The sequence below is a fragment of the Denticeps clupeoides genome, chromosome 11, assembly GCF_900700375.1.
Source record: "Denticeps clupeoides chromosome 11, fDenClu1.1, whole genome shotgun sequence".
Classification (NCBI taxonomy): domain Eukaryota; kingdom Metazoa; phylum Chordata; class Actinopteri; order Clupeiformes; family Denticipitidae; genus Denticeps; species Denticeps clupeoides.
This window is the reverse complement of record NC_041717.1, coordinates 20,212,775-20,228,794: the sequence shown is the minus strand read 5'-3', so window position 1 is coordinate 20,228,794 and position 16,020 is coordinate 20,212,775. Positions and strand designations below refer to the sequence as shown.

Genomic DNA, 16,020 nt, shown 5'->3' with positions numbered 1-16,020 from the left:
TCGTATTATCAACACAACACAATACAAACAGCCTGCAACATTTATAGTCACTAATTAATCACATAGAATTTTATAAATGTTTTGTATATTAAAAATATGTGTTGATATTTCTTGATGTCAATGTGTTTAATTTGGTTGTTTATTTATATTTTCTTTTTACTTTCTTGTACCTCTGTACTCAGATGGGCTATAGCAGGTGGTGTTCTTTTTTTATTAAAATAAAACTAAGGACAAATGGGTTATCCTATGTTTTTGAAGTTGTATTTCTGTCATGATCCGGTCTGGCAGGGATTCGGACTCCTAGGTTGATGATGTGATTTAGAGAATAAATGTTGGAAAATGTAAATAAGTTATCATGCAATTACCTTTTATTAACGTTTTGACATATATATCTCACATTTATTAAACGGGAGACGGGAGAGCTTTTGGAGGCATGATCGTCTCTGATCGCTCCCCTTTGCAAGTAAAAAGAGCTCAACTGCTTCGTGTCATTTCTCTCTGGTTTATAAGTGTTGGATAAGACGGATAACTCTAACAATAAAAAAAGAGAATAAAGGGACTGCGAGGACATCCAACCCTCCTTCCAGTGATCAGGTGCTGTGTCTAACCATGGCGGACTATTCACAGAGTTAACTCACAAAAGGCTGCTGGACCAGACAACGTCCTTGGAAGATGCTCAGGGAATGTGCAGACCAGCTAGCAAATGTATGGAGTTCAAAAATAAATGTGGCATGTGGGCCGTAAACACATAGAGAAAAAATTCTAAAATACTTTTTATTTTTTGCTTAAATGCTCAAATCTGAGAGTGTATAAAAAAAAAAAACACTGTATGATAGCAGGAAACAAGCTAACATTTATTGTATGTGACAGAATGCAGACACTGGGTGTCTGGATGTGGTTTACCTCAGTCTTTTGTCTGTTGCTGGTAAGTCAGTAATCCTCAGAACAATTTTTGGCATTCATTCTTTCGCTTTCTCTTTTTTTTCTCCTACTGTTGGTATCAGGAAAGAAATCAGTTTGCCCATCAGACAGAGTTATCTCCAGGTCACCATTATTACATTTTATAAGAAAGTTACAAGGGAGAGGAGTTTATTTGGCCTGTCGAGCTCCACATCTTGTAAGTACTTCTTTGTATAATATTTATATATAGAATTATAAATGTAATGCAATTTATACAAAATACTTAACAATTAACAAATACTCATAGGTCTCATATGAGTACAATGAAAAAAAGTTAACAACGGCTATTCTTAAAAATATGTAATAAATCTGTCACAATTAATATTTTAGCAATGTGAATAAACCAGGCAACAGCAGGTTTGATTTGTTTATTTACGGCAATGCTAAAATATTAGGTTTGACAGAGTCATAAATTTTTTTTTATTTTAGCCAGTGTCTTTTTTTCAGCATGTTTAGCCACGCAGAGCCAGGACAGAATTACTTAATAGTGATTTTTCAATAATTGTCTACATTTTGTCTATTGCAAATTGTGGTGTTTATTAGGATGTTAATCTTATCTAGGTTACTGTAATAAAATATGTTAAAATACATACGTCTATGGTTAAAATTGTGCAACACAACTGCACAATAAAAAGTGCCTAACACAATTAGTCATTTATTTAGTATTCAATAAATACTTCGATTATAACTGACATATTTGAATTTTTACTCACAGATTTTTATTCTGTACGGACTGTGCAGTCAATGAACCAGTTATAGCAAAATCTTCAGCAGAATCTTCAAACAGTAAGAAATTTCTGTTTCATATTTAAATTAAAGGAAAGGTCAGTGTCATTGAACGTCTCCAAATGAGGATCATAGTGGCTGCAGGTTGAGCAGGTCATCCATCACAACGAAGCCCCGTCCACATGAGAACATTATCGTCTAAAATGAAAAGGATTTTTTACAAATACAAACGAAATAGGCATGTGGACCGTATGTGGCCGTAATGTCCTGATCAATCATACATAATTGGCTTCAGCTTGGATTGATCAGGACTCCCTAATCAGGTTCTTGAGCCCCGGCTATGTGTGCCTAGCTGCCACTGGGCATCACATACATGTTTGTGGTTGTAGTTCAGTATATGCAGAACCTCATAAAGCAACTCCAAGAAATCCTCTTTACGGTGCACATTTCTAATGGAAAGACAAGGCTGAAGGCCAACAATGTGTTTAACTCACTCCGGAGGAGAACTAAATGTTAAGCAAGGAGACCACTTTGGGTGAGACGGAGGAGTTACAGCGCCACTTATAGGTGTGGAGGGCGTTAAAACAACGTTCTCTGCATCTCCATGTGGGTGACAACATTTCAGAAACCGAAAAACCAAACGTGTTTTCATGTGGACGGGACCTGAGACTCATTTACTTTTAGTCACATTTGTTAAAATAAGAAATCGCCTTTCAGAACTCTCGTTGCCTCCCAGACTCCCAGATTTTTTACTTGGTATGTCTTGTCTTCTACAGTGGCGGAGGCAGTAAAAGATACGAGTGATCTAAGAATTGTACTCCTCGGAACAAAAGGAGTAGGAAAAAGTACATCTGGCAATACCATACTTGGAAGAAATGACTTTGGTTCTCAGTCCCGTGGAGCACCAAAGTGTACAGAGGCCAGGGGTATGGTTGGCAAAAGGAGGGTTCGTGTGATCGACACCCCCGACTTGTTGAAGGAGGTGCCCAGAGAAGTCGACACTGTCATCTCCTTGTCTTCTCCTGGACCACATTTGTTTCTGCTCGTCCTTCATCCAAAGAAAATGAAAGAGAATCTGGACGAAGTACTCGCCACAATTCGTGAGGCTTTTGGAGCCAAAGCAGTGGATTTCACAATTGTGCTTTTCACCCATGGCGATCAAGAGGAGGAGGCCAGCTTTCTTGCATCTCACAAAGCGAGCAAACATTTACCCATGCCACTCAGAAAGAGACACCACATGTTTAATAATGAAAACAGGGGAGACCGCGACCAGGTTAGAGATCTTATGGCAAAAATTGAAGGCATGGTCCAGGAAAAGGGAGGCTTCTACAACATTCCAACGACTGTACCACTTGTCAAACCGAGGGCTCAAGACACGAGAAGGGAAAATCCTGACTCAAAAACAATGAAGTCTGGACGCTTCTCAGAAATACTAAGCAAATGTAGGTATCATGTAAATTATGTAAATCAGTTTTGGCGACATAATGAAGTATGACGATATTAAGCTGCATGGACTTCAACAGACATTCATTGCGTTTTGCCAATAAGCTAAAACTAATCCCTCTGTAACTGAGAAGAAAGTACAGAAAACAACGTGTGAAGAGGCGTAACTCTTGTTTAAGACGAAAGCATTAGCAGAGTTCAGATAAAGTGACTCAGCAGTTTCCCCTCCATCGATCATGTTATTTAAGCTGGAACAGGTCTGGGCGTTGCATGACCGACCAACAAAAACCTGGCACGACATTGAAACTATTTTAAGGGTGCATTTCCCAGTCAAAAACAACTGGCTGGGGGGAAATGTGCCGTAAATCGGCGTAGAGGGACAGTCCCCCCCTGGAGCTAGTCAGGTTTAAGTGTCTTGCTCAGGGACACAATGGTAGTAAGTGGGATTTGAACCTGGATCTTCTGGTTCATAGGCGAGTGTGTTAGCCACTAGGCTACTACTACTCTAGACTACACTTGGAGCAGCTTTGCTAGCTAGGAATGGCCCAATCATGAATTTATATCTAACCAACAAACGCTACTGGAATTCATTCTAATGGCGGTGTTTCTGTTTACAGGGACTGACACAGAAAAACGGTCAACAAGTAAGTCTTGAGCTAACATGCATTTCTAACGCATTAATGCAATGTCTGAACCGACCACATGTGAAAGAATTTTGCAAATGGACTCTTTTTATCTTGATGCAGAGGACTGTGTGAGGGTAGTCCTGATTGGGAAGACCGGTGTTGGAAAAAGCACAACTGGAAACACCATTCTTGGAAGAGCAACTTTCCATTCTTCTGTTGTAATGTCCTCGGTTACCAAAAAATGTGAGAAAAGCTTCTCAAACATTGGCTCAAGAGTGGTCTGCGTGATCGACACCCCAGGGCTGTTTGATACAACCATCCCAAATGAGCAAATCAAGAAGGAGATTGGAAATTGCATCGCGCTGTCATCACCTGGGCCGCACGTCTTCTTGCTGCTGATGGCTATAGGGCGATTCACAAAAGAAGAGAGCGACACACTGCTGATGCTTCAAGACATATTTGGGGAGCGAGCCAAAGCATACACTATCATTGGTTTTACCAGAGGAGAGGAACTGCGAGACGAGAGAAGAAGTGTTGAAGAGTACATTCGTAATGGCCATCCTCAAGTGAGGGAACTCATTCAGGACTGCGGCGGCCGGTATCACTTGTTCTGCAACAAAGACAAGAGCGCTGAAAGTCAGGCCATGGGATTCCTGCAGAAGATAGACAAGATGGTCCAAGCTAATGGAGGAAGCTACTACACCAGCAGCATGTTTCTGGACACAGAGAAAGAAATCCAGGCCAAGGAAATGAAGCTCATAAAGGAGAAAATGGCAGACCTGGAAAAGAAGTACGAACAAGCTCTCCAACGAATAGAAGAGGGCATTGAACGCACACATGAGAAAATCACCATCAAAGATCATCAATTTGTGACTGAGGTTTCCAAAATAAGTCAGACGATTGAATGTAATCTTTCTGTTAAGCGTGACATTTATAATTTCCCGCATGTGAAAAATGAGCCCGAGGAAGAAACTCCGGAGATGGCAGCGACAGAAGACAATGAACAGCTCAATATGGAGGAAGGTTATCAAAAGAAGGTGAAGGAACTACAAGACAAACTAGCGTTAGAGCTGCAGGAAACCTATGAGAAGATCAGGAGCCAGGCTGAACAGGATCAGGCTGTTGAAACAGCAGAAAAAGTTAATACCAAACGGTCATGTGCAATATTATAATATTACAGTTCATAAGAAAAAAAAGACAAATAACGTTAGGGTGGTGGATGAGAACCAGAGGAGACATTTGGGATAAAATGAGTGTTGGGCATATATTAAGTTTAAGTTTGCATTAAATGTTCTTCTTAGGTCAAATGATGTCATACAGATTTGCATGTTTTTGCCACTGTAACACTTAAGAAAAGGTTATGTGATTCTGACTATGTCTTCACTATGGGCCGTGGTGGCCTAGCAGTTAAGGAAGTGGCCCCGTAATCAGAAGGTTGCCGGTTCGAATCCTGGTCCGCCAAGGTGCCACCAAGATAGCTTTTTATTGAGATAACTTTAGGAAGGCATAAGAAGCACAGCGCAGAACGAGATATGACAAGAGCAAGCTTGCAGCATAACAGGAAACCTCTGTGGGGTGCGGTGAGCAAGACTGATTCTGGGAACTGAGAGGCGCGCAGCTCTCCGTGAAAAGAGCCAAAAACAAGGTCCAAGTAGACCAAGGGTGGGGGTGAAACCAGACGGGGGGGTTATAAAAAGGAAACACACACTTGCAGTTTGAGCTATCGTGATCATTCTGTGCAATAAAGGAATTATTGTGATAACTCTAAAGTGATAATGTGAAGTGATTATCATTGTGATACACAGCAGCACAGCACACGGTGACACAGTGAAATGTGTCCTCTGCTTTTAACCATCACCCTTGGTGAGCAGTGGGCAGCCATGACAGGCGCCCGGGGAGCAGTGTGTGGGGACGGTGCTTGGCTCGGTGGCACCTCAGTGGCACCTTGGCGGATCGGGAACCTTCTGATTACGGGGCCACTTCCTTAACCACTAGGCCGCCACTGCCACACTCTGTCTCTCCAGTGATTATTTCTTCCTTATCAACAGACCCGGTTGGCGAAGGTGTACCCCAACAGTATATATTAAGTCTGCATTAAATGTTCTTATGAATTATTTCTTCTTAAGCCAAAGGATGAGTTGCACAGATTTGCATGTTTTACCATTGTAACGCTTAAGAAAAGGTTTTTTGATTTTGAAGGGACTTCTGTGAACTGAGAAAAGATGACCATGTAGATCAAACTTTATTTTGCTCATGTATCTTTAAAGATCACCCGTTTGATGTTATGTAATGAATATGTAAGCAACTGCAAGCACTCTTTAAGTAATTAAACGTTTCAATCAATAAGAGCTGTACATGTGCTTTTTTACTTTTGGTGTAATTCACAGCTTTCCCCCTTTTTTAAGCATTACGTTGTTTTAGTATACAGTCAGGTCTATAAATATTGGGACATCGACACAATGTTAACATGTTTGGCTCTATACACCACCACAATGGATATCAAATGAAACGAACAAGATGTGCTTTAACTGCAGACTGTCAGATTTTATTTGAGGGTATTTCCAAATCAGGTGAACGGTGCAGGAATTACAACAGTTTGCATATGTGCCTCCCACTTGTTAAGGGACCAAAAGTAATGGGACAGAATAAGAACCATAAATCAAACTTATACATTTCAATACTTGGTTGCAAATCCTTTGCAGTCAATTACAGCCTGAAGTCTGGAACACATAGACATCACCAGACGTTGGGTTTCATCCCTGGTGATGCTCTGCCAGGCCTCTACTGCAACAGTCTTCAGTTCCTGCTTGTTCCTGGGGCATTTTCCCTTCAGTTTTGTCTTCAGCAAGTGAAATGCATGCTCAATCGGATTCAGGTCAGGTGATTGACTTGGCCATTGCAAAACAGTCCACTTCTTTCTCTTTGGTTGCTTTTGCAGTATGCTTTGGGTCATGGTCCATCTGCACTGTGAAGCGCCGTCCAATGAGTTCTGAGGCATTTGGCTGAATGTGAGCAGATAATATTGCCCGAAACACTTCAGAATTCATCGCACTGTTTTTGTCAGCATTCACATCATCAATAAATACAAGAGAACCAGTTCCACTGGCTGCATATATGCCCACGCCATGACATTTCCAGCACCGTGCTTCACTGATGAGGTGGTATGCTTAGGATCATGAACAGTTCCTTTCCGTCTCCATACTCTTCTCTTCCCATCACTCTGGTACAAGTTGATCTTGGTCTCATCTGTCCATAGGATGTTGTTCCAGAACTGCGAAGGCTTTTTTAGATGTTGTTTGGTAAATTCTAATCTGGCCTTCCTGTTTTGGGGGCTCACCAATGGTTTACATCTTGTGGTGAACCCTCTGTATTCACACTGGTGGAGTCTTCTCTTGATTGTTGACTTTGACACAGATATGCCTACCTCCTGGAGAGTGTTCTTGATCTGGACAACTGTTGTGAAGGGTGTTTTCTTCACCAGGGAAAGGAATCTTCGGTCATCCACCACAGTTGTTTTCCGTGGTTTTCCGGGTCTTTTGGTGTTGCTGAGCTCACCGGTGCGTTCCTTCTTTTTGAGAATGTTCCAAGCTGTTGTTTTGGCCACGCCTAATGTTTTTGCTATCTCTCTGATATGTTTCTTTTGTTTTTTCAGCCTAATGATGGCTTGCTTCACTGATAGTGACAGCTCTTTGGATCTCATCTTGACAGTTGACAGCAACAGATTCCAAATGCAAATAGCACACTTGAAATGAACTCTGGACCTTTTATCTGCTCATTGTAATTGGTAAAATGAGGGAATAACACACACCTGGCTATGGAACAGCTGAGAAGCCAATTGTCCCATTACTTTTGGTCCCTCAACAAGTGGGAGGCACATATGCAAACTGTTGTAATTCCAGCACCGTTCACCTGGTTTGGATGTAAATACCCTCAAAAAAAAACTGACAGTCTGCAGTTAAAGCACATGTTGTTCGTTTCATTCATCGTTTTGATATCCATTGTGGTGGTGTATAGAGCCAAAAATGTTAACATTGTGTCGATGTCCCAATATTTATGGACCTGACTGTAAGCTCATAACAGTTTAACCAAAAACCTCATGCATTCTAATAACTGACTTGTTTTTAATCCATAAAAGATTGGTACAATTATATAGTTGTATACAATATATTTGATTAACATTTTTAAGGGATTGAAATAATTATTACCATAATACTACTTTATATTGGTCATATTAGTTACCTTATACTTTAGGAAGGTAACCAAAGAAAAACAATTACTTGCAAGGAGTAACATACCTTTTTTTTATAATTTCCATTTGGAGCACATTTTTTATTTAATGATGAATAAAATAATTGGTATGCTCCACCTTGCTTAGAGAAGTTCTATCCACAGTTTTTCATTTTTTGAAGTGGATTAGTTTACGTTCGCTTGCACTCTACTTTTTTTCACAGCATTCTGCAGCATTTTTTGCAGCCACCACTTCCTCGTGCTTCATGACATGGCCACCTTGTTTGTGAAAGCATTTACCAGAACTTTCAGCCCTGACAAATATTCATTTCAGGGAATCATTATGAATATTAACCTGTTTACACTCCAAAGTGGTTCGATCCGGTTTATTAACAATGGTGTGTTTATATAATTCATTCCGCAGCCATTTGAGATATGTGACAAAGTCGGATCTGCAAGAAACTCCTGAGATTTCGATCAGCCAGTTCTCATGATGGCTCTCTTCTCCAATCAAGTGTATGTGTGGGTCTCCTTATAAGGAGGTTTCATGGCACAAGAGTACACTGCACAGAAAAAAAAAATATTGATGAATAAAAAAATAATTCAGGAACAGTACAAAATGGGACCATGCAGAGGAAATTAAACTAAACATGAAAAATTAAACAGATGAGTCTTTGAGTTTGGCGAAAGAATGAATGTAACACATAAGAAACATGATGATAAACAGTAAGTAAAGTAAACAGTACATTTAATTATCCGGTTATACTATTTTACAAGCCACAGTGAATAAGTACTTTTTTGAAACTTTAAAAACTACTTTGTAATATCATCATTACCCACACTGACACGAAACTTCCCCTCCCACCCGGGTTTCAAAGAACACACCTCCTCACATGACAAGAAAATAGTTGTACGTGCACTTTATATATATACGCATGTCTAGGTGTCTGCTGCAGGAGGAAAATGGCTCATGCATTTCTGAGAAATGAAGGTTCCTTCACTTGCTCGATCTGTCTGGATTTTCTCACGGTGCCGGTGACAATTCCCTGTGGGCACAATTACTGCATTAGCTGCATTGCGGGATTCTGGAACGTGGAAGATGATAAAGGCATTTACAGCTGCCCCCAGTGTAGAGCCACTTTCACTCCCAGACCCGCACTCAACAAAAATCCCCTGCTTGCTGAGATGATGGAGGAACTAAAGAAGCCGGAATTCCGAACTGCTTGTCTAAACCAGGGACAAAAACCAGGGACAGCACTTCAGGGGAGGGGCTGCTCCCAACATGGGAAAAGCCTGGAGACGTTTTGTCAGACTGATCAGCAGCTCATCTGTTATCTGTGCGTAATAGAAGAGCACAGAGGCCATCAATTAATGTCGATTGCAGCAGAAAGGAAGGAGAAACAGGTAAAGTGCATCATACACTACATTTACATTTAAATTTAAGGCATTTGGCAGACGCCTTAAATGCGACTTACAACGTGCTTTCATGTTACCTCAATGAAATGATAATACAGTGAAAATAAAATCTATTACTGTAACAGATTTTAATTTTTTTTTTTGTGTAGATGAAATGCTTTCAGACTGAATGTCCAAATTAAAATTAAGACAAAATTAATATTTTGAACAAATGATAGCAATGAACCTAATCCTAGGGATGCAAGTGAGCAAGGAAATGTCCTGTTGGGTCCACATTTCTGTTGTATAAATCTAGCAAAGGCCAGTCCCGATTGTGGATCGGCTTCCCTGCCATGACACCATCCAATCAAGTAAAGTGAAGTGATTGTCACTTGTGATACACAGCAGCACAGAACACAGCACACAGAAGCATAATGGGGTGGGGCTTTTGGTGCAATCAGCAAACATGAGATCTAGAACTGAGGATCATAATATTGGATGGTTTAGAATTTTGCATTTCAAGTAAGTCAATGCATTCTAATTGTAATTTGAAATCCGCCTATTTAATCCGCCTATTTGACTGACATGAATACATTCACATTTACAGCATTTACCAGACGCCCTTATCTGGTAGCGACTTACAATCAGTAGTTACAGGGACAGTCCCCCCCTGGAGACACTCAGGGTTAAGTGCCTTGCTCAGGGACACAATGGTAGTAAGTGGTATTTGAACCTGGGTCTTCTGGTTCATAGGCAAGTGTGTTACCCACTAGGCTACTTCCAATAATCATTTGCCCCTGTTTAGGAGGATGTGCTACTAGATGGGTAGAACATAAATAAATGAGCTACGGATATGTGAGTAGATTGGTTGTTATACTAAATGTTCACTGAAACTTTTAACAGGCGTACTTAAGAAACACGCAGAAGAAATCTTCAGAGACACTCCAGGTGAGAGAGAAGGAGCTGCAGGAGCTGAGAGATGCTGTGGAGACTCTCAAGGTGAGGCGAGGAGAAGAGACATTTCAGGACAGTGAGGAGCCCAGTGTTTGGACAATTTCCAGTCCCACCGAGGCGACACACTGTGGGGACCAGGCTGCTGTCTGGGGTGAGGGTCTGGTGCTTCAAATGGACCCCGTCCTCTCTCTGTGTCTCCTAACAGCGCTCTGCACAGGCAGCAGTGGAGGACAGTGAGAAGATCTTTACTCAGATGATCCGCTCCATTGAGAAAAGATGCTCTGAGGTGTGTAAGATGATCAGAGATCAGGAAAAGGCTGAACTGAGTCGGGCTGAAGGACACCTGGTGCGACTGGAGCAGGAGATAATTGATCTGAGGAGGAGAGACGCTGAGCTCGAGCAGCTTTCACACACAGAGGATCACATCCATTTCCTTGAGGTAACATCTGAGAAAGAGGACTTTTACAATCAATCTGTGTTTTAGAGCTCAAGAAAACCTTTGTTGTTTTGTTTTTTAGAAGTTCAAGTCTCTCTGTGACCTTGATGGGTTTGAAAACACAACTAGTCACCATTCTACCCATCAGAATGTCTCTTTCGAAGCTGTAAACCAATCTGTTGCTGCTCTGAAAAAACAACTGGAAGACTTATATGAACTAGAACTACTCAAGATATCCAAAGAAGGTTTGCAGAAACATTAATTAATAAAAAAAATCTGTCAAATTAGCTCTTTTTATTACTGATTGAATCAATTAATTAATCATTAGTTTGTCATTGTCATTTGTATACTTCATATATAACTGGTTTTATATTCAGTCCTGCTTGGTGTAGTGACATTTGTAGTGCCCCCTAGGGGTCATGTTGTAGATAAAAATTAGGTGAGGTGGTAGCAAAAACAATAAATGAGGTGGAAGGAGCTTGGAGTGCACGTGCAAAATACCATCCCAATACACTGCTCCATGGGTGCCTGTCATGGCCCACTGCTCACCTCTGGTGATGGTTAAAAGCAGAGGACACGTTTCATCACAAAGATTCTTAATTAGCATAGTGACCATATAACACAAAATAGCTACAATGGCGTCGGCATCAGAATGCATTATCAACATGCTGTTTAAGATCTAATTCCTCGTGTTTCATACCCAGGAGGTCTCAATTTTTTTCCACCATGTCACTTTTTTCTACCACTTTTCAACCTAAATTTTTTCAACCTACATGACTCCCAGGGGGCTCCTTAGCTTTTGACCTATGTTAATGAAAGAAATACAAATATCAATAATTAAATTTTGTTCTCTTCTCTCTGTCTCCACAGTGAGTCAATCCCAACTGGTTCTGTCTTCTGAATCCAATGTCAAAACACTGTTTTTACAACGTGAGTTGCATATGTACACACACATGCACTAATGGTACCCGTAATCAGAAGGTTGCCGGTTCGAATCCCGATCCGCCAAGGTGCCACTGAGGTGCCACTGAGCAAAGCACCGTCCCCACACACTGCTCCCCGGGCGCCTGTCATGGCTGCCCACTGCTCACTCAGGGTGATGGGTTAAATACAGAGGACAAATTTCACTGTGTGCACCATGTGCTGTGCTGCTGTGTAGCACTTTCACTACCTATTAACAATGTATTACATGTATTTTGCATTATACATTTTGTGTGAAACATTTCTTACAAAAGGATTTATGAGCAACATTTACAAAAACAAAAAAATATTCTGACATTCTGACAATTTTGCAGATTTATTAACAAGAAAAACTGAAATATCACACGGCTCTAAGTATTCAGACCCTTTGCTGTGACACTCATATATTTAACTCAGGTGCTGTTCATTTTTTCTGATCATCCTTGAGATGATAATGTATAAGGTTTATTTAAGACCTTACAGGTCACAATACATGTCAGAGCAAATGAGAATTATGAGGTCAAAGGAACTGTCTGTAGAGCTCAGAGACAGAATTGTGGCAAGGCACAGATCTGGCCAAGGTTACAAAAAAATGTTCCGAAGAGCACAGTGGCCTCCATAATCCTTCAATGGAAGACATTTGGGGCAACCAGAACCCTTCCTAGAGCTGTTGGGGGAGAAGAGCCTTGGTGAGAGAGGCAAAATCACTGCTGCCCTGCACCAGTTGGGGTTTTATGGTAGAGTGACCTGACGGAAGCCTCTCCTCAGTGCAAGACTCATGGAAGCCCACATGAAGTTTGCTAAAAGAAACACCTGAAGGACTCCAAGATGGTGAGAAATAAGATTCTCTGGTTTGATGAGACCAAGGAGGAATGGCAGAGGATCTTCCCATCCAGGTGTGAAAAACCTGTTGCATCTTTCCCAAAAAGACTGTATGGCTGAAGGGTCTCAATACTTAGGACCATGTGATATTTCAGATTTATTTCTTCACAAATCTGCAAAAATGTCAACAATTCTGTGTTTTTCTGTCAATACGGGGTGCTGCATTAATGAAGAAAAAGTGAACTTAAATCATTTTAACAAATGGCTGTAATAAAACAGCTTGACCCTCTCCCCACAGTGTCAAATTATCCATTCTTCCCTTAACACTGGAATCATTCCATCATGTCTGAAAACTGCTTCATTTATTCCAATTCTCAAAAATTCTGGTGCAGATCCGACTAATCTTGAAAATCTTTGTCCAACATCAAACCTCCCATTTGTTAATTAGCATACTCCACTCACACCTTAATAATCAGAATTTGTATGGCCGATTCCAGCACCATACCACAGAAACAGCTTTTTGTTAAAAATCACCAATGACCTTCTAATGGCAGCTGATTCTGGTCGTCTCACAATTCTCATCCTTCTCTACCTTAGTGCGGCATTTGGCACCATCAGCCATTATAAGCAAAAAGGACACGCAACAATAGTGGCAGAAATGTTTGAGGGCAAATGAGCATTTTGATTGGCTGCGGTGATTGGCTGAATTTGCATTAATTGTTGTGAATTCCAGGAGGGACTGACTAATGACAAAGCTCTGTCACACGAGTTGTCGTTTCATGACATCTTGACAGATTTACAGTAGATTTAGACATAATTTTGTTTTATGTGTATCTTGCAGGGCTTGAAAAGGTACGAGCACGTCCAGGCAAGTACACATTAAAACTGGTGATATTTGACAGTAATCAAGAATTCAGTTTGGTTAAAAATAACACAATTTCAATCTCTTTTCGTAGAAGACGGTGTGAGGGTGGTCCTGATGGGGAAAAACGGGGTTGGAAAAAGTGCAACAGGAAACACCATTCTTGGAAAGGCAGCGTTTCAGTCTTCCACTGCAATGTTCTCAGTTACCAAGAAATGCAAGAAAGAGAGTGCGTATGTTGGTCCAAGGCTGGTGCATGTCATTGACACCCCAGGGCTTTTTGACACGGACCTTCCAAAAAAGGAAATCAGGAAAGAGCTCGGAAAATGTGTTGTCCTGTCGTCACCTGGGCCACACGTGCTTTTGTTGCTGGTGGCCATAGGGCGCTTCACAAAAGAAGAGCGTGAGACCATACTGATGCTTCAGGACATATTTGGGAGTAGGGTCAGAGACCACATTATCGTGGGTTTCACCAGAGGTGATTACCTGCAGGAAGAGGGCATCCGTATCGAAGACTACATTAGACGCGGCAGTCCTGAAGTGAGGGAACTGATTCAAGAATGTGGTGGTCGTTATCACGTGTTCTACAACAAAGACAAGAACGCAGACGTTCAGGCCAGGTCTCTGTTGCAGAAGATGGACAGGATGGTTGAAGAGAATGGTGGAAGCTACTTCACCTCCAACTTGTTTCTGGAAACAGAGAGAGAACTTCAGGCCAAGGAAAGGGTGCTGCTACAGCAGAAAATGGCAGAACTGCAAAACAAATATCAAGAAACCCTGCTAAGTATGGAGGAGGAAATGTGCATGGCAGACGATGTAGCAAATTCAAGGACCACACTTCCAAATAGACGTCAAATCAAGAATAAATGCAATGACAAGGACTCACAACAACGTCCGGAAGAAAACTGTCAGAAGAAGACGAAGCAGATGAAAGAAAAGCTGGATTTAGAGCTGAGAGAAACTTGTGAAGAAATAAGAGGTCAAGCAGAAGATGATGAGGCCCATGATGCATTAAAACTGATGGATGATGATACAGCGGAAAGAGTCGAGAAACGTTGCTCAATATTATGAGTTTGTTTTTAATCCCCATGGTTCACAGCATGTGGTGCAAATAAGTAAAGCGCAAAGCCAGAGCACCCCAAAAAGTCAGGATCGTGACACTATGAGAAGATCAGGAGTCAAATGGTAATCAAAGTTCAAAAGACAAATCAATTAACATTGGCAAAAAGATTATAATGATGGATGAGAACCAGATGGGACATTTTGGGGGTAAAAAGGACATATGTGCTTCTCTTGTAGAGTTTGCCAATGTATTAAGCCTGCATTAAATGTTGTAATGTTCTTATGAATTTTTTTCTTCTTAAGGCAAATAATGAGTCACACAGATCTGCATGTTTTTCCATTGTACTACTATTCTATTACATTTGTACCACTTTTCTTCAGTAAAGACAAGTTTATGTGATTTTGTCAGCAACACGTGGACCACCTTTAGCAATTGTAAGCACCCTTTAATTAAAAAAATTTAGCATTTTTCTTTTGGCTTTTTGGTGTAAAACAAAAGGATGGGAACATAATTGCACCTGATTTATTTATTCTGACATTTTTTACAATACATCATGTGTTGCATTTTAGTCTGGCTCAGGTAGGGGCGAGCGCACGCAAACATGAAATTCTGGTCAATAGTTATCACAGTGTGGAGAAAGTTCCTGTGGAAACCTCTCATGCAGTGGTGTGAAGATAATTTCAACATATCATCAACTTGAACCATTCTCACTATAGATTTATGCCACAGGACATGGCTCACATATCTGGTGAGTTTGTTGATGGCGCTCATGCAAGCTTCTAAACAGTGCCAGAGAGATGAAGCTTTTATGATCCCTCATTCTCACAAGCTGGTAGATCACATGATAAAGATGCATGGGGAACAAAGACCAAGCAGATACCATCTGGTCTGCAGGAGTCAATAGAAAGTCAGTGACGTGCAAGTTTAATAATTACAATTATTCTGAATTATTGTTATCTTTTTGAGTTCTCATCCCATTTTGATCCCAAGAAACCCTGAGGGCTTCATTCCCTGTTTCCACTTACAATCATTAAATACATTCTGCACAGGCAATATTGCATCTGAAAAGTGAATCTACGTTCAGCGGGAATCGAACGACCTGGTCATCGTTTCGCCCTGATCCAGTTGTTATCTGCGTGGCTTTTTAAATGTTCTCCTCCTGTTCATCTGAATTTCTGAACTCATTAATCATTGACAGGAGGACAGCACTTCCTTCCAGGACATTATCATTTGGCAGATGGGGATTATATGGCACTGCTTTACCATCCTTTCTCCTTCCCGGGGGCCTTGGTTCCTCTCAAGATCTCTTGCTGTTTTTCTGTGGCTGCTCACTGGGGGCTTTGAGCTACTGTTCTAATGTCAGGTGCTTTGTGCAAATGAAATGTGGTGGATAGAATTGAATTATAGTGGCCTGAAGGACAGCTTCAGACAGGTTCTCCAAGGGGAAGTATCTAATCTGCATCTCCATATGCTCCATAAGTTCTCCATATGCTTTTGTAGAACTTAGAGAGAAGTTCCATACATATTTTGGAAGCCAAAGATTAAA

At 41.0% G+C, this 16,020-nt stretch overlaps 2 protein-coding genes across 2 annotated transcripts; both read left to right on the top strand.

Moving 5' to 3' along the window:
- Positions 1–890: 890 nt before the first annotated feature.
- Positions 891–6,101, top strand: LOC114799494 (GTPase IMAP family member 8-like). The gene is made up of 5 exons (XM_028996192.1): positions 891–1,117; positions 1,676–1,746; positions 2,463–3,128; positions 3,747–3,773; positions 3,876–6,101. Coding segments are annotated over exons 2-5 (1,746 nt in total). The 5' UTR covers positions 891–1,117; positions 1,676–1,745; the 3' UTR covers positions 4,928–6,101.
- Positions 6,102–8,904: 2,803 nt separating this feature from the next.
- LOC114799560 (uncharacterized) lies at positions 8,905–14,873 on the top strand. The gene is made up of 7 exons (XM_028996320.1): positions 8,905–9,386; positions 10,281–10,376; positions 10,537–10,770; positions 10,850–11,012; positions 11,638–11,697; positions 13,391–13,417; positions 13,506–14,873. Exons 1-7 carry the CDS (start codon positions 8,946–8,948, stop codon positions 14,480–14,482), a joined length of 1,998 nt encoding a protein of 665 aa, XP_028852153.1. The 5' UTR covers positions 8,905–8,945; the 3' UTR covers positions 14,483–14,873.
- Positions 14,874–16,020: the final 1,147 nt, after the last annotated feature.

What these genes read in the sequence shown, in the direction of transcription:
- LOC114799560 (XM_028996320.1), top strand. Translation starts at nt 8,946, where the DNA reads ATGGCTCATGCATTTCTGAGAAATGAAGGTTCCTTCACTTGCTCGATC. An exon ending in ATCACATCCATTTCCTTGAG is followed by an intron (nt 10,771 to 10,849) that starts GTAACATCTGAG and finishes TTTGTTTTTTAG; the next exon opens with AAGTTCAAGTCTCTCTGTGA. An exon ending in AAAGGTACGAGCACGTCCAG is followed by an intron (nt 13,418 to 13,505) that starts GCAAGTACACAT and finishes CTCTTTTCGTAG; the next exon opens with AAGACGGTGTGAGGGTGGTC.
- LOC114799494 (XM_028996192.1), top strand. An exon ending in CTCAGAAATACTAAGCAAAT is followed by an intron (nt 3,129 to 3,746) that starts GTAGGTATCATG and finishes TTCTGTTTACAG; the next exon opens with GGACTGACACAGAAAAACGG. An exon ending in CACAGAAAAACGGTCAACAA is followed by an intron (nt 3,774 to 3,875) that starts GTAAGTCTTGAG and finishes ATCTTGATGCAG; the next exon opens with AGGACTGTGTGAGGGTAGTC.